This window comes from Gossypium hirsutum, chromosome A11 (assembly GCF_007990345.1).
Source record: "Gossypium hirsutum isolate 1008001.06 chromosome A11, Gossypium_hirsutum_v2.1, whole genome shotgun sequence".
NCBI lineage: Eukaryota > Viridiplantae > Streptophyta > Magnoliopsida > Malvales > Malvaceae > Gossypium > Gossypium hirsutum.
The window spans coordinates 5,262,415-5,280,185 of record NC_053434.1 but is presented as its reverse complement, the minus strand read 5'-3'; the positions used below and the strand labels follow the sequence as shown (position 1 = coordinate 5,280,185).

Below are 17,771 nucleotides of genomic sequence, written 5' to 3'. Positions count from 1 at the left end.
GTGTGTCATTTTGAAATTGTAAATGTAAGGATGAAATAAATAAATTTAGGTTTGGTTATGGTATAAAATAGGATTTGACTAATTTGGTATGAATTTGAATTTTTGTGAGACAATGTCAGATTGATTTTGGAATTCCCTATTCTGAATTGGGGAAATCATTAAAAATTGTATAAAAATAATTATGAGCTATAATTTATATGCTTAGAATATTTAATGAGTCTATTTTCAAGAGAAATAAACGGGAACATCATTCGAGTCCTATTCTATAAGATAATTAAATTTTAGTAAAAAAGGGTCGAAGTTGTCAAATAGCAGACCAGGGGTAACTTTGAGGAATAAATTGTACTAATTGGCTATATTAAAAATTCTGAAAATTTCATGGTAGAAAGGTATATGAGTCTAGTTTTAAGAAAAATTAACGGAACTTAATCTGAAGTTTCGTAGCTCCAATTATAAATATTTTAGTGACTGCTGCTCAAGAAGACAACTTTGACATAAACATAAGAAAATAATGGAATTGTGTGTAATTATTCTGTAAACTCCGGTAATGCTCCATAACCCTCTTTTGGTGACGATTTGGGGTGAAGGGGTGTTACAGGATAAGCTCCATCAACACAACAAAAATTTTAGCCACAACATCAATAAAATACTATGCCACACTGACAATTATTTTGTTACAATTCAACAACAGCATATTTAGAATAATTGCAAGCAACTATCGTGATAAGAAAATTAGTTCCAGATGGTCCAAAGTAGTGGGCAAAATTAGCAAAAAAACTGGGCATGTACCAAACAGAAGAAGACGATAACAAAACCATTCATAAAATCACATGCAAAAGAAAGACTATATGCATAAGCAAGGATTAAAAAATATGCTAAAAGAATTAACAAAAACGTTTAAAAGTGAAGACTCATTAAAAAGCAGAAAATAATTAAGATAACACAGGTTCAAATCAACTCATAAAATCATTTATTATTTTAAAATACTCACAAAACAGAAAAAATTAAGAAGCCAACGAAGAGTTACCCACTTTTCAAGAGAAATTGTTGGTAATTGGTAGAGTTTCAATAATGATAAATACCATCATTCGTTAAGGGAAAATATTGCATGAAACAGTGACCCCATGTCATCTGTATTCCTTTCCAATCAATAGTTTTATGCCACATCAGTACTCTTATCCTGAATTTCAAGATTTTATCCTGAAAAAAATCAAATCCAAATTAAAATACTAAAATTTAGGATAAAATCTTGAAATTCATTATAAGAATACTGATGTAGCATAACACTATTGGGAAGGGATACAGATGACGTGGCGTCACTGTTTCATACAATCCTTTCTCCATTTGTCAATCGTAACTTGCAAAGATAACAAAAATACTGCAAAATAGACTTGCAACCTGAATAAAGGGAAGGCACATAAAGTAAGGAGAAAAAATAAAGAAAAGGTTAATGGGAGGAAAAAAAAAAGAGCGATAGTCAATCTGAAAGACGACACCGTTACTAGGTAAAACAAAAATCAATCGATTTTATTGTTATAATAATTAGTCTGATCGATATTATTATTTTAATAATGAGATAAAAGGATAATTTGGATCAAAATTTAGATAAAAATTCATTGTGGAGCTATCAAGTAAAATTTTGTTTTCCGTATGATAGTGTGGGCAGTACATTATGTAAAATATTTTGATTTGACAGACTATTGACCTTATTTCTAATAAAAAACACATTAATATTTTTTTAAGAAAAAGGAGTTAGAAAAAAAAAGTAGATTGAACAAAGGATCCAACATTCAAGCTTAAATTTCAAGATTTGGCCCATAAACCCGCGCCACTTTTTCCTTCAATAGAATTAAACCCAAAATCATTTCAAAATCCCCGGTCATATCCGAAGTCGCTTATGCTTCCCGCCCTCACATCACATAAACACATACAAATATTCTGTTTCCCTTTAAAACCCTTTTCTTTTTCTTATGAGCTTTTTCCTCACATTTTCGTATTCATTTGATCATTTCCTCTTCGATTCTCAACAGGTTAGTTCTCAACATCCCCAAAATCGCATTTTGTTTTTCGAATTTCCATTACTTTTTTATTCATCCTTAATAAAATTTCTTTTTGTTTTTAGCAGATTTAAGCTGAATTCGGGTTTTTTTCCCCATAATATTTCAGAATGAACGGAGATAATTTTACAGACGGAATACCCAAATTCCGTTCAATTTTGGGTGACATTACAAATCGAGCAGTTAAAAGGGGGTTTTCGTCAATTTCGGATAATGTAGGGTTTAATTCCAAAGAAGAAGCAAGCTACCGATTTACAAAACAAGTTTGTTTAGGAGAAGAAAATTCGATCCAAGAGAATCCTAAAACCCCCCAATTTGAACCAAACCCTAATACTTCTTCTACTTGTAGTGGGGAAACTGACACATCCAAAGAGGGTTTGGTGCCGGTTAATGAGAAAGTTAGCGAGGTTATAGAACGGTTTGATTTGTCTGATAGTGACGATAGATTAGATCAAGGTGAAGGAGGCATTACACAAGCAAGGGGTACATTGGATGATAGTTGTAGGAATGATAGTAAGGATCTTGGCGTTGGTAGACTAGCGTCGAGTGAAGGTGGCTGTGTCGAGTGGTTAAGGTTGCCTAAGTCTTCGTCGCAAGGTTTTCGATCATTTGAGCTGGAGAGGTGCGTGGGACTCAAGAATGATGGTTCTAATTTGAATGCTGGTGCTGATATGCTCAAAGCTTGCTCTTGTTCTTTTTGCTTGAAAGGTAAACTCCTTTAGCTTATTACCCTGCTTTTTTTTTTCTATGTTTCAGAGTCATCGTTCCTATTTAAACCCACTATGAGATGTATTCAATAAAATGAATTGGTTCAACACATTCTTATGTACCCATAATTAATATATCTGATTTGAATCAGATTTCAAATTGATCTATCCTGATTGATTGCATCCATTAAGTTGTTGTTAGCAAGAGTTTTTTGTGGTGGGTGGGATGTAGGACCTTTCTTGTCATGTATATTCTGGTGGTTTATGCTTGTTTTGAACTGATAACCAGCTGCTTATATTTGGTCGGACCTTCATTATCAAGATACCAAGGGTCGAATAGCTGGTAAGTTGAATAGCTAGACTTTGCTCTACTTTCTTAAGTATTTGTTGGTTCTACAACAAAACATACTCTTTTATTTGTTAATATTTTCACCATTTTCTCAGTTTTGAAGAGAAGTCAGAAAGAAGCAAGCATTTTGGTTCAGAAAAGTTGCAGTGGGAAAGAAACTGACATTCAAAACCTGGGAAATCCCAATAAATCTTCAAAATTAGAATCTGATCTCACAAGTCAGTGGAGATCACTCTTTCTTAACATGGAGGATATATTTGTTCATGAAAGCAACCAGCTTGTAAGTATCATCTGTTCTTTGGCCTAGATTTTTATTTTCCATGCCTTAGTACTACCTGTCTATTTGTTGAATCACTTATTGATCCACTAATTGTGCTGTTTTTTCTTGTTCAAAACTAGCTCGAATGATTTAATAAGAAGATTGAGTCCTCTTGTTCAAGAAAGGCTTTGGTTAAAAATCCACATTTGAAGTGTTTTTTTTATCCTTGGACCTTGGACCTTGGACCTTGATCCCTGATTTCTTGTTTTTTGCATTCATTTCTAAGTGTTATCTCCAATCAATGCTTTGTTGCTGGAGCTCATGGCTGCTTTATTTCATGACTGGCAATGTATTCATTCTCTAGGCTGCATTGCTCTGCGTCATGTTCAATTTTCATTGGACTCTTATTGATCCCTTGGGGCTTTGTGGCTCAAAGTTGCACCACTTAGTATTGAGGGAAAAGTACTCCTATATGTAGGTGGTCCTATGTTCTATCCTGGCGAGGAGATGCACTTTCAAGTAACAAAGCTTTGAGGGATTGGTGGGTGTCTAAATAAGATATACTGGGTGGTCTGAAGATGTGGTGCAACGTGGCCCAGGGAATGAAAGTACTTTACCGGTTGGCCGGTTATGATACTTACCATCTGGCTAACTTAGATTGCTAATTTTCAATATCATGAGAGGGCTTGTAATATTTTATATGACAACGTACAAATTGAATTTGTGTTGCAGCAAGCCAGTTACATTCAACTAAAAGATTTGAGGGACAATTGCAAGATGGATCTGGAGCGGATAACAGGGATGCCTTCAAAGAGATAGGAGTGTGCTTGCAATGTTTCTTATGAATGTAAGATCTCCCTGCTACTCTAATTTCCAGCAACTTGTATTTGTATGTTTGCACATGCATTTGCCTATAACAACATTATATAGCTTCTTTCGTTATCCTTAATGTGTTGTCAAAAACTGTAAAATGTATGATCTCAGTTTATGATTCCTTTTGTTTTCTAATATGCTGTCAAAAAATTTCACTTTGGTTGACCCCCGATTAGACCTTGGCCTGCTTACTTGGCCGGAATTACTAATTTAAATAATAAAACTAACATTTTATTTTAAAAAATAATAAAATGATTTATTTGAATTCTCTTCCATTTTTATAGGCTGCAACTTTTATTGACTTACGAACATCATTCTACCTTGGATATGATAAACTTAAAATTTTCTTTTTCTAGGAATAGGTTTCTTCTTCCTTCTTTTGGTGCCTTTTAATAAATAACTTTTTTCTAAATAAGGGATAATTTTAAATATTGTGTTAAAAAATTGAAAAAGTAGTATAGATGAAATCTGTTCGGAAAATGTATAAATTTGACTGTAAATCTAAAACTAATATAGCTTCAAATATGACACAAAATAAGTGCTTTAAGAATGTATGTATGTATACTTGAATAAAAAACAGGAATAGATGCATACATATACACACATACAATACCATATATGGTTCTTAAAGTATCAAAATTTTACTTTCAGATTCCGCACAATGACCAAGAAGCCCTTCTTTTTTCATCTTCCCCGATCCTAAATAATGTTTTAAGCTCCTATTAATTCCTTGGCTGCCGATTTAACTCTTTTTGTTGTTGCCCTCCGAGCTTCTTTTTATTTTTTATACTTTTTCATTTTAGTGTTGTGTTTGATTTGTGTTCATCAATATACTTCCATCGTATTCTTCTCCTGCCCTAGCCTGTCTTCTTGTTCTTGAGTTGCCTTTGAGCTTTGGACAAACCTTGTTTCACCTCCTCGTTGTTCGGAGTTTCTTTTTTCAAGATCTCGTAGTCTTCTATTGAAGCTTCCCATCTCTCCAACTATTTATGTATAAATCCAATACAACATTATTAATTAGGTTATTGTACATGTTCAGTAGCCAATACAATTATTTTAAGCATAAGTTTTCATTACGTGCATGCTGTTGATAGACTCGGTAATCCTAGAGATTATACAAGTTTATTATACTTAAAAACATAACAAAAACAATCTATTGAACTATTGGTGGAGTAGTAAAGAATTTGTGTTCAAGGTTTTAGTTAACAATTGTCCCAAATTTGATGTTTGGACAGTTTTTATCCTTATGTATATATATATAAAAAAAAAACATGATACGGTTGATCAGATCACATCGTGCTTGTATTACTGAATTTTGGGTACCCCAAATAATAGAAGTCCATTTTATAACACTAATATTTATGTCGAATTGTGTTAATTCTCATATTTTATCATGCTTTGTGTGGTCTTGCGTAATTGTGTATCATCAAATTCTAACCAGTAAACATGGAAAACTAGGTAGCCAGTTAATATAATAAGGCTGACCTTGGAATTGCAATGGGCTCTTTTGAGTCTAGCTTTGGTGTAACCAGGGCGGACACTAAGGGCACGGGTGCAGTCCTCGATTGCGAGTTCATCCTGGCCAAGTTTGGAATAACAGATTGCTCGGTTAAGCAACAAGACAGAGTTGCGGGGGTCGTGCGCCAGCCCCTCGCCATATGAGATACATGCATCATAGAAATTTGATGTCTTGAAATGCTCATTTCCAATGGTTTCGAACGTTGCCAATGCTCTAGCTTTGCTCATTGCACTGTTTGCTTCTTTGCTGTTCGAGTCAAGCCTAACTGCTCTCTCCATGGCAGCCAAGGCATCGTCAAATCTTCAATGAAATCATAAAAAATAATAATAACATTATCAGTTGGCTTCAAATTTTTAATTTTTTTATTAAAAAAAAACTAACCTGCCGAGGGCCATATCCACCTTTGCTTGAACAACTCGCAAATTGGCGTTACCGATAGGGCCGAAGTGTTTAATGCAATCCTCGTCATTGTATTTCGGACCTTGTAACAATGTTTCATTCGCCTCTTGGTGTCTATGGAGCTTCAGCAAAGCTTCCGCTTTAAATGCATACAACTTGACAAAAAAAAAAACAAGCTATTTATTATAAACCCACATATCAAAACACTAAAATTTGATGGAATTTGACCCTTTTTTGGGGGGATTGTTTAGTGTTTACTCACAAATGGAGATGAATCTGCACCAGCTTTAATGGCGGAATCTGTCTCTTTTACCAATACATTCCAAGTTCGTAGCCTTTTTGCTTCAGTACATTTGTTTATACGTTCTTGAAGAATTTTAGCTTTGGCAATGTGATCACTATCAGCCTCAGGGCCTGCACGTTTGAGGTGATACATCGCCTTTTCCACTTCCCCCAATCTGCATAAATTTCATCAGCAACAAATACAAATGCCCGGTTGCTTAAATGTAGAAGAATTGAACAAATTTCGTTCTTTTGATTACCTGATATATAGATTTCCTAAACGATGGTGAGCTCGGTGATAACGAGGTTCAATTCGAATGGCTTCTCTGCACTCAGAAACTGCTTCAAGAATCCTGCCCGAAGCTTCTAAAGCTGCACTTCTATAGGTTCGATACGAAGCTTTGAAAGGATCAATGGCGATGGCTGCTTCGTACAGACTCAAAGCTTCCCCTAAATTCCCTTTGTTATAATCTATATTCCCGAGGTTTTTCAACTTTTCGGAGTCCCTTCTCGTCGCCAAAGCTTTGTATTGAGGAGACGGTGGTTCAGGCTTTTCTTCAACCTTATTATCTTCCTTTTTGTTCTCTCCCTCCACGGGTTGCCTCAAGTTGCCTAAATGACCGTAAAGCATGAAATTCCCCGACGATGCTCGAACCAGGTTGCTGTTGTTTCCTTTTATTTTTTGATAATCCATGATCATGCTTTCCAGCTCGCCGGATATACTAATGGCTTCTTTAGGCACCTTCCTTTGGTTAGTTGTTGTTATTCTGGTTGATTCAACCGGCAGTTTACAAACCTGGTTTTGTTGATGTACAAGGACCAGCATCGAATGATTTGGAGGCGATTTCACGTAGGAACCCCCGTCGAGACCCTGATCGACATCGCTCCGCCTCCACCTTGTATTCCAGTTTGATGTTTTAACATTATTGTTGTTTTGGTTTGGAATTGAACCCGTTGAAATAGACATTCTCCTCGGCCAACACTTACACCTCCCGAAAACTGTACTCCAAAACCCGCTCCTCGATTTCTTCTCCAAAGAATTTGCCCCCATATTTTCCAGCGAGTATCTCTGTTCAGAATGCAGTTTTATTCGTTGGTGGATTTCCCACGTAAACAAACAGATAAAACATGGGTTTTCTTTGAAATTGCTAGAAGAATACAAAAAAAAAAAAGCTAGAAATGAGGGATCGTTGATTTGTTAATGGTGAAGAAAATGAAAGGGTTTGAAATGAGAAAGAAATGGAGGGGAAGGGATAAATAAGACACAGGCTTATTTTTAGGAGATGAAATGCATTGGCTTGTCCCGGACAATGGCTGCCAATAGACAAAATTATGGTGTTTTTTGGGAGACAAAAAAAAAAGGATTTTTTTTCCAGGGGAAAAAAATCAATGATTTACGGTTGTTTTTGTCTTTATAAAAAAAATGAAAAGTTGGAATTTCATCGTTGACAAAAATTTCCACCTTTATTTTTCCTTTTTTTTCTTTGGGTTCTTTTTTATCTTATTTGATGCAAATAGCCAAATCTAGAGAAATGGTTTAAATGAGAATCCCTACAACTAGAAATTTAGAAAAAAAAATGCTTTTCCTGTTATCACCTTTTCTTATCTGTATTTCGAGTAAATATAGAATACCAACACTATATTTTATGTATTTTGAATTTGAATTTAAATTTAAATTTTAATATATTTATTTAATAAATAAAAGCTCAATCCAATCATAACCTAACACGTATCCGTTTTACATATCTTTAATGGGGTCTAATTTTTCATTATTCTCTTTTCCCATTCAGTGCATATTGTTACAATGCACACCCTATTTTATCTTAAACAAGAAAATCGGACGTGCTCTCTTATATTTTCTAATAGCGGCAAGCTAGGGTTGGTAGGAGCCCGTTTCCCTAAAATACATTTAAGTCTTTTAACCTTTAAAAAATATAAAAATTTTTAAATCTTCTTACTTGATTTGTAAAACAATATAGACTAATTAAATCAAACTAAAAATTAATTAAATTAATTTTTATAATATTTATAAAAATTAATAATTTATTTAATTTAAATCAAACATAACAATCAAACAGAAACATGTGCTGGATCGATTTAATCATCAATTTAATTTCAAAAACATTGCTTCTACGTCACCATCAATCATCATTGGTTTCTTCCAAAAGTTCCTTCTAACTTTTGATGTGAATTGATTCTAAAAGGACCAAAATTATTATTTACTTCATTATAGTTTACAAAAAATTATATTAATTATTCGTCTCGTTTTTTTTTGTGATGTTTACATTAATGATACAATCAAAATACAAATATAATCATAAATCTTGGTTCGATAGAATTCGAATTATTAATGCACAATCAAATATAAAAATGTCAAAACATATAAAATCAAATTATTCATACATTCTCGTTGTTAGTAATTTGTTGCACATTTATGGATTCTAAGAAGCATAACACAAATTTTAGTGTTGAGTAAGAAAACATATGTGAAAATTATTTAAAATTTTTGAACACTTGTATCAGATTTTTTCCTATGTTTTTGATCTAAGAATATTTAAAGCTTAACCTTCGAGATTCTTACTAAAACTGGATTTAATGATGTATTTATTATTTAAAAATAATAGAATAATGAATTTATTTTTATAATAAAAATTAGGATAAATTTTAAAATTATATATAAACTTTAATTTAATGTGTAATTATATTTATGAACTTTAATTTAATGCAACTTATTGAATTCATCGCTTGGGCTCAAAATAAATTAAAAGTTATTTTTGCTACTCAATCTAGAGCCTTGACAATGACTTGCTGTAGGGGTAACCCATTACCTTCTGGGTGTAATTGTCACAATATGAGCATTTTTATCAAGAATTATTGCAGTAGAATAATACCTAGGAGAATTTGAAAGGCATTATGGCATTAAAATTTTCAAGGTTTAGTCAAGAATTAGCTTAGGGCCCTAATACTCGTCACATTTGGTTTGGTATTGCTGCAGTGCATACATGAAACTTTAATTATAGTTCAAATGTATATTTGAAATTTTAATTTCGATTTAATCATGCATGTTTAATATATAATTGTGTTAATAATTTATAAAAATGAGATTAAATTAAAATTATATATATAATCATACAAAATACAATTATATATTAAATTATTTTTTATATATAATTGTCCAAATAAATAACTGGACTCTGGAATATGTCTATCTACAAACAGCGACTGAAAACCTCGTCGAAAAGACTTGGGGACGTTAGGACATTTATTCTGATGTCCTCCTAATCATAAGACAAACGAGATTCCATCCCATCAAATCATTATCCCAAACTTCTTGCATCAGTCTTTTTATTCTGTCACAAAAAGCAAAACTAAGGAAAACGACTCAGATCCAACCAACCAGAGCATACCACGTGTCAAACCATTATCCTGATCTCAAGAGTGGCTCCACCGATTATTTAAATTTTAAACCCTTTCCACTTGTTCATATGCTGTGCCCGAAAAAGTCAACGATCAAAATCCTTCCTCCAACAAGAGACCCCAAAAAGGGGGAAAAAGAAACACAGATTACTTACTCAGTACTCTGTTTTTTGTTCATCTATTTTTTCCTTTTCCGACTATTCCCGAAAGGGAAAACCCTTCTTTACAATGAAATCCGAGACTTTAACTTTGGTTTTAGTGAACCTAGCTGGGATAATGGAACGAGCCGATGAGACATTATTGCCTGGGGTTTACAAAGAAGTTGGCGCCGCTTTGCATACGGATCCGACGGGGTTAGGCTCCCTCACACTGTATCGATCCATAGTTCAATCTTCTTGTTATCCTTTAGCTGCTTACCTTGCTATGCATCACAACCGTGCTCATGTCATTGCTCTTGGCGCTTTTCTTTGGGCTGCTGCCACATTTCTCGTCGCCATTTCCACCACTTTCCTCCAGGTTATTTATATACCTTTCATTTTTTATGCATTCTTTTCCTTTTAGTTGAAATGGTGGTTTCTTTTCTGGGTTTTGTTTGTTTGATGTAATCTATGAATGATTAATTATTTTTAATGGATGTGTATGGACAGATCTAGTGGTTTTGGAAAGGGGGATGAACTTAAGTTAAAATTGGAGACTATTATGCCTGATATGAAGGGTATTAACGTTATACACACTAATTCAAACTTGTTTATAAATCTAATAATATTTATAAATTGTTAAACAAGCATATTAAACATAAACTGAGTGGAATTCTGACAAAACTTAGCTTATTATTATAAATGGTTAACCAAGCCTATTAAACATTAATCTAGCAACAATTCTCTTCTTTGGCTAATTAGGTTGCACTTTCAAGAGGTTTGAATGGGATTGGCCTTGCCATTGTCATACCAGCCATTCAGTCCCTTGTTGCTGATTCAACCGATGATAGTAACCGTGGTATGGCTTTCGGATGGCTTCAATTGACTGGAAACATCGGTTCGATCCTAGGCGGTCTATGCTCAGTCCTTATTGCCTCAAAAACGATCATTGGCATACCTGGCTGGCGATTTGCATTCCATCTGGTTGGGATAATTAGTGTCGTAGTTGGTATTTTGGTCTGCTTTTTCACTAATGATCCACGATATTCAGATCGCGACAATGTAGCCAAAGACCATGCTGCATGTAAGTCATTTTCATTGCGGGTGAAGGACATGATAAATGAAGCAAAGTCAGTTATGAGAATCCCAACTTTCCAAGTCATTGTTGCTCAAGGTGTTTCAGGATCATTTGCAGGATCAGCTTTGGCATTTGCTCCAATGTGGCTCGAGCTAATCGGCTTCTCCCACGAAACAACGGCACTGATCATGACACTTTTTGTGATCTCGGGTTCAATTGGAGGTCTCTTTGGAGGATGGATGGGAGATATTCTTGCGAAACGCTTCCCGAATGCAGGAAGAATTATTCTGTCACAGATAAGCTCGGGTTCTGCAATCCCGATAGCTGCGGTTTTGATGCTGGCATTACCTGATAATCCCTCCACTGCAGTTGCCCATGGTCTGGTCTTTTCCATCTTGGGACTATGGATGTCATGGAATGCTCCAGCAACCAACAAGTATGTATTCTTTGTCTATTCAAACTACAACATACTTAGCTCGGTTTAATAATGTTCAGACAGTGGAAAGTGTTTTTAATCTCTGGTATATGCAGTCCGATATTTGCGGAGATCGTCCCTGAGAAATCCAGAACAAGTATCTATGCGTTGGATAATTCGTTCGAGTCTATATTGGCATCTTTTGCTCCTCCTATTGTTGGGATTTTGGCTCAGCTTGTTTTTGGTTATAAACCGATACCGGAAGGATCATCGGACTCAATTGAGATCGAGACAGATAGAGAGAACGCTGCATCGCTTGCTAAGGCATTGTACACTGCAATTGGAATTCCGATGGCAATCTGTTGCTTCATTTACTCATTCCTCTATTGCACGTATCCGAGAGACCGGGAAACAGCACGAATGCAAGCACTGATAGACTCGGAATTGCAAGACACAGAGGAAAATTACTCTCTTTCAAGTTGCGGAAAACCCGGATTTCATGTCGTAAACTCTAAAAAGCTTGATGACGAGGAAAGGAGTGAAAGTTACATAGAGTTTGGAGGGGAGAAGAGGCTCGATTTCGAAAACAATGATGACAAGAAGTCCCTTCTGCATCATGATCAATAATCAACACCGGCTTGATTCTCATACTAAGAAGGCTTCAACAACTTGGTTTCTTACGGAAACTCAACTTTTCATGTCAGCCGAATTTTTAAGGATCAAAATGATTTATCTTAGCTCATTAATCTAATGATTCACAGGTGATCATATCGATTCTTTTATCTCGTTCTTAATCGTTTGCAACTCAGATACATATGCAGCATGAGAGCTTAAGATCTCAGACTTTGAATTGCACGAGCATTTACGAACTCTATGGATCAGCACGGGTAAGACGAATGGCGTAAATAATTGAATTCAACTCTTAAGGAGTAGCTTATACAAATTCATGATCTCAAAAATCCAACAAATGGCATAAATTATTGAATTTAATTCCAACTAAATTTCATTAAAAAAAACATGTTTAAAATATACTAGAAAGATAATATTATTATTTAATTGTATAAAATATTTTTGGATATAAATTTCTGCATATATAAATAACATTCACAAATTCTCTCTCCGATTTATTTTGAATTTAAATTTGATTATTTATAAATAATTTAATTATATTTTATACTAATATGATTTTAATTTTGATTTTAGTTATCTAAACATCTATTATTTGTATTTGTATTTATAAACTCTCTTTAAGATACATTATCTTTTTTTTAATTCAATAAAAATAATATTTTAAATGTAAAAGGTCTTAAAATAATAATTAAAGAATCTTTTAACTACTATAAGTATTATATGTGCCCACATGATGGATTGAGTAGCAACTGCCAACTTGAACTTTTTCAAGTGTTTTATCCAAGATCAGTCTGGGTCCAACTCTTTAACATTTCTCTATCTCAAAGATAAATATTTTATTAAAATATATTTTTATAAATAATTTTTTTAAAATAAATTTTTTATAATTAATTTTACTTTAGAATCTGTACAAATTTTTTATTTTAATACTTGAAGTTTTTAATCATTCTCATTTTGGTCCTTGAATTTAAATTTGATAAAAGTGAGATGATTATAAAATATAATTTTTATATTTTATGTATATTTTAAATGATAACAGTTAAATAATATCACATTTTTTCGGAATCTAAAATTAAACAATAAAATAAACCTAGTTGCCGGAAATTAAGCATTTAGTTTGATGTCCAAACCTAAGACGGATGAGATCCCGTCGTATCCCAAACTTCTTGCAGCAACCTTTTATTCCGTCACCAAACCAGGGAAAACTCCGCAGCGTCAGATCTGCCCAATCAGCACATAACACGTGTCAAGCCAAGTCATTCATATGCTGTAAGACACCATAACATTTCCCAAACCAAGTCAACGTCTTTCCTCCAAGAGAACAAGGCAAACAATAAAACAGTCTCTTAGAACAAGACAAAGGAACAGGAAAACAGAGCAAGTACCTGCTCTGTTTTCTGATTATCTACTTTTTTCCCCCATTATTCCAATAGCTTTTACAATGAAATCGGAGGCTCTAACGTTAGTTTTAGTGAATCTGGCGGGAATAATGGAGCGAGCCGACGAATCATTACTGCCTGGTGTTTACAAAGAAGTTGGCGCAGCTTTGCATACGGATCCAACAGGGCTTGGCTCACTCACTCTGTATCGGTCCATAGTTCAAACTTGTTGTTATCCTTTAGCTGCTTACCTTGCTATGTATCACAACCGTGCTCATGTTATTGCTCTCGGTGCTTTCCTTTGGGCGGCTGCAACATTTCTTGTTGCCATTTCCACTACTTACCTCCAGGTTTTTATATAGCTTTTCTTGTTTGATGCATTCTCTTTTCCTTTCTTTCTTTTTGCTTCTGTTTTAGTTGAAATGGTGTTTTCTTTTTCTGGGTTTTCTGTTTTTTAAATGAGTATTTGTCTTTAATGATCGTATAGACAGATCTATTGGTTTTTATGAGGCTCTAGTGATTTTAGAATTGGGGAAAACTTGGGTTAAGTCAATGGTGAAAAAAATTATATAAAAAATAAACGAAGAACGAGGGACTTAAATATAATATAGATAGATAAATTACATGATATAACAGCATGTTTATTTTTTTAACTAGAGATTTTTTTGTCCAAGCTTTTATTTTTGAAGTTAATTAGAACTGTGAAAATTAAGTATAAACTCATTATGATTGTACAACATTTAAGCTGATTTTCTTTTTTGGTTTTTGTACCAAGAAAGAACTCATTCCATGGCATGCTCAGGTGCATAATCTAGAAATAATGCTTTTCTTTACCTAATTAGGTAGCAATTTCAAGAGGTTTGAATGGGATTGGCCTTGCCATTGTCGTACCAGCCATTCAGTCCCTTGTTGCCGATTCAACTGATGATTGTAACCGCGGTGTGGCTTTCGGATGGCTTCAACTTACTGGAAACATTGGCTCGATCCTAGGCGGCCTCTGTTCGGTCCTGATTGCCTCAAAAACTATCATGGGGATACCTGGCTGGCGCTTTGCGTTCCATTTGGTTTGGATAATTAGTGTTGTTATCGGTATTGCGGTCCGTCTTTTTGCTAACGATCCACGATTTTCCGGTCATGACAACGCAGCCAAAGAACATGTTGGACACAAGTCTTTTTCATCACTGGTGAAAGACATAATAAATGAAGCAAAATCAGTTATAAGAATCCCAACTTTCCAAATCATTGTTGCTCAAGGTGTTTCGGGATCATTTCCATGGTCCGCTTTGTCATTTGCTCCGATGTGGCTTGAACTAATCGGCTTCTCCCACGAAACAACAGCATTGATCATTACACTTTTCGTGATTTCCGGTTCAATCGGTGCTCTTTTTGGAGGAAAGATGGGTGATGTTCTCGCAAAACGGTTCCCAAATGGCGGGAGGATCATTTTGTCGCAGATAAGCGCAGGTTCTATGATCCCCATAGCCGCAGTTTTGCTTCTGGGATTACCTGATGATCCTTCCACTGCATTTATGCATGCTCTAGTTTATGTCATCATGGGATTTTGCACATCTTGGAATGCTCCAGCAACCAACAAGTATGTATTCGTAGTACATCTTAATATTTCCTCACTGTGTTTGAACTATTGCATGTGAGCATTGTTTGGTATATGAATCGTATCCACAGTCCGATATTTGCAGAGATTGTACCTGAGAAATCCCGAACAAGCATCTACGCTTTGGATCGATCTTTTGAGTCTGTACTGGCATCTTTTGCTCCTCCTATAGTAGGGATTTTGGCTCAGCATGTTTATGGTTTTAAACCCATACCTAAGGGATCATCGGACTCGATAGAGGTCGAGACGGATCGGAAGAATGCTGCATCACTTGCTAAGGCACTTTACACTGCAATTGCGATTCCAATGGCTCTCTGTTCCTCTATCTATTCGTTCCTTTATTGCACGTATCCAAGAGACAGGGAAAGAGCAAGAATGCAGGCATTGATTGAATCAGAAATGCAACAACTAGAGGACGATCATAATGCTCCATCAAATGCCAAACAATCCGAATTCCGTGTGGCGGACTCGAAGGACAAAGAAAGGAGTGAAATGTGTAGCATTGATTTGGATGATAACGATGAGAAATCTCTTCTGAATCACCAGATTGGCTTCTCAAACTTAGAACACTGATAAACATGTCGTTTTGCAGAATCATTTGAAACTAAAGTCATAAAGGCTTCACTAATTTCATGTCAACACAATTTTTTTTTATTCAATTAGGCTCGTTAATTGTCAAATTCCATTGTTTTTCATTTGAAACTAACACATTGGCTACATTGAAAAACCCTTAAACCATGATAAACAATCAATTTAAAACTTGTTATAAGTAAGCCAAGAACTAAAATCAAACTGGTTTATCTTCAAAACAAACTACAGAAATCTATATATATTTGCTAACTGCTATCACTGTCTCTTTCTCCTCGATATATATAATGCTCTTTGTCTAATCGGTCGGCATGGCAAAGCGGCAAACAGGACAATAATGGCTAACCTTCAACCACTTTTCGATACAATTACAATGAAAAGCATGCGAACAAGGCATCTGAGAAGCGTCGATCCCAATCTCGAGCTCCTCCATACAAATCAAGCAATCTTCACCTCGACTTTTTACTCTTACTTTCTTTAGCATCTTCTCAACAGAAGACTCTTTAGCAGCAACCATGCCGTAGTTACTCCTCTCGAACTCCAATTCCGATTCCGCCGTAGCTCTTCCAATCAAAACCTCCTCCTCTTCGTTTTCGTTTTCCACAAAGACGACCCGCATCTCTAAACACAAAGTTAAGACTTCGCAATTATTTCCCGTCGTCGAATCCGCAATTCTAAGCCCACATTCGACAATTTCATGAATGATCATATCGTAAGCTGTAGAGACTACGTCGATTCCGTATCTTATAAAATTGGGAGCAAGAACAAGACGAAGCTGGTCCTGGCTTTGCAAAAGGCCGAGATCGAAACGAAGTGTTTCGAGGGATAAACGCTCGAAGTTGATCAGGTGGCCAAGAATGCGACGACGAGGGATTAAAAGGGAAGTTACGTTGAGGATCAACTCGATTTGCATGGGACGGGGAGGTGTGCGATGGGTTTGTTGGAATCTGGAATGGGGTTGGAAAACACGGTAAACAATGTCATGACACTCATAAGAAATTGAAGCCATTAGCGAAGGAACTTGAGGAGAAAGCTTTGTGTCGAAAGTTTGAATGGCGATGGTATTTTATAAGGAGGGGAGGCAATGGCGATGGCAATGTCGGCTACGTGAAATCATGAAATTCTAGTGGAGGTTTAATTTTCACTATATATGTTGACTTGTTCGTCTTGTATTTTCTCGTCTCTAATTTTATTTATGGCTAATTTAAGTCCCTATTGACTTCTTTTATCATGATTTTAATTAAAATATTTTAAATATTTTTTAATAATTTGAGTATGATAAATTTCTTTGACAAGTCAAAATAATTTTGATTACAGAGACTTCATTTTCCAAGCTAAAAAGCTGTTGTGTTAGTTGAAATCATAAAAATTTTACAATATCATTTTAATTAGATCATGATGCCAATTGATTTTAAAAAAAAAATATATTTTTTAATTAATTTTATTATAAATTTTTATAATATATGCTATTTTAATATAATGCTTACAGGGGCGAAGCCAACAAATTTTTGTGAGGGACGAATTAAATTTTAATTTTTAATAGTTTATATTTTTATAATTTTTAAAGGATTAAATTATTTTTTATAATTTTAGGGGGTAAAATGTAATTTTATCTTTACTAATTTAAAATTTTAAAAAAAGTTAAAGGGCCTAACTAACAAATTTCTATTTTAGGGGGGCCGGGCCCTTGCCAGTCCCTTAGATTCGCCCATGAATGCTTAGAGTTAATCATAGTCCTTCCTATAGTCCCTCTTTATCCCTTAAATAGGAGGATAATACGATTTAGTACACTTAAATACACATTCTCTTGTATTAACAATATTATTAATATCAATCAAGTTAAGACTTTTTAATTATATGGATCTAAGTTTTTTTTTTAAAGTATATTCACCTTAATTTTTCTCCTCCAAAGGGTAAAATGCAACCTAGGTCATAGGTGCATGTATTTTCGAATAGAAAAATATTTATATATTGCTATGGTAACAAATATTTTATTTCATAACATGCATAGGTTATCTTCAAGTAATTGAAGAGTTGGATATGAATATTTTACCGCTGTTGAATTGTGAA

General features: G+C 34.6%; 5 protein-coding genes across 14 annotated transcripts; 3 read left to right on the top strand and 2 right to left on the bottom strand.

Moving 5' to 3' along the window:
• Positions 1-1,748: 1,748 nt before the first annotated feature.
• Positions 1,749-6,111, top strand: LOC107899699 (uncharacterized). 10 transcript variants are annotated; one of them, XM_041080736.1, is made up of 6 exons: positions 1,845-2,030; positions 2,167-2,765; positions 3,054-3,107; positions 3,209-3,393; positions 4,105-4,219; positions 5,704-6,111. In XM_041080736.1, exons 2-5 carry the CDS (start codon positions 2,168-2,170, stop codon positions 4,189-4,191), a joined length of 924 nt encoding a protein of 307 aa, XP_040936670.1. In that variant the 5' UTR covers positions 1,845-2,030; position 2,167; the 3' UTR covers positions 4,192-4,219; positions 5,704-6,111. The 10 variants fall into 10 exon arrangements, 9 of the variants coding, with proteins under 9 accessions (XP_016680962.1, XP_040936670.1, XP_016680985.1 ...); XR_005904765.1 differs by having other exon boundaries at positions 1,877-2,030; positions 2,126-2,765; positions 3,851-4,219; positions 5,763-5,990; XM_016825489.2 differs by having other exon boundaries at positions 1,877-2,030; positions 2,126-2,765.
• On the bottom strand, positions 4,785-7,847 carry LOC107899690 (TPR repeat-containing thioredoxin TTL4). Its single transcript, XM_016825463.2, has 5 exons — positions 6,706-7,847; positions 6,426-6,621; positions 6,146-6,318; positions 5,731-6,064; positions 4,785-5,228 (listed from the first exon to the last, which is right to left on the bottom strand). The coding sequence occupies exons 1-5, from the start codon at positions 7,494-7,496 to the stop codon at positions 5,103-5,105; spliced, it is 1,620 nt and encodes a 539-aa protein (XP_016680952.1). The 5' UTR covers positions 7,497-7,847; the 3' UTR covers positions 4,785-5,102.
• Positions 7,848-9,936: 2,089 nt separating this feature from the next.
• LOC107899726 (uncharacterized) lies at positions 9,937-12,260 on the top strand. Its single transcript, XM_041080733.1, has 3 exons — positions 9,937-10,378; positions 10,762-11,513; positions 11,609-12,260. The coding sequence occupies exons 1-3, from the start codon at positions 10,091-10,093 to the stop codon at positions 12,117-12,119; spliced, it is 1,551 nt and encodes a 516-aa protein (XP_040936667.1). The 5' UTR covers positions 9,937-10,090; the 3' UTR covers positions 12,120-12,260.
• A 965-nt stretch (positions 12,261-13,225) lies between these two features.
• On the top strand, positions 13,226-15,793 carry LOC107899737 (uncharacterized). Its single transcript, XM_041080732.1, has 3 exons — positions 13,226-13,851; positions 14,344-15,095; positions 15,185-15,793. The coding sequence occupies exons 1-3, from the start codon at positions 13,564-13,566 to the stop codon at positions 15,684-15,686; spliced, it is 1,542 nt and encodes a 513-aa protein (XP_040936666.1). The 5' UTR covers positions 13,226-13,563; the 3' UTR covers positions 15,687-15,793.
• Positions 15,794-15,999: 206 nt separating this feature from the next.
• On the bottom strand, positions 16,000-16,710 carry LOC107959534 (E3 ubiquitin-protein ligase MPSR1). The gene has a single exon (XM_016895613.1). The coding sequence runs from the start codon at positions 16,708-16,710 to the stop codon at positions 16,000-16,002; it is 711 nt and encodes a 236-aa protein (XP_016751102.1).
• Positions 16,711-17,771: the final 1,061 nt, after the last annotated feature.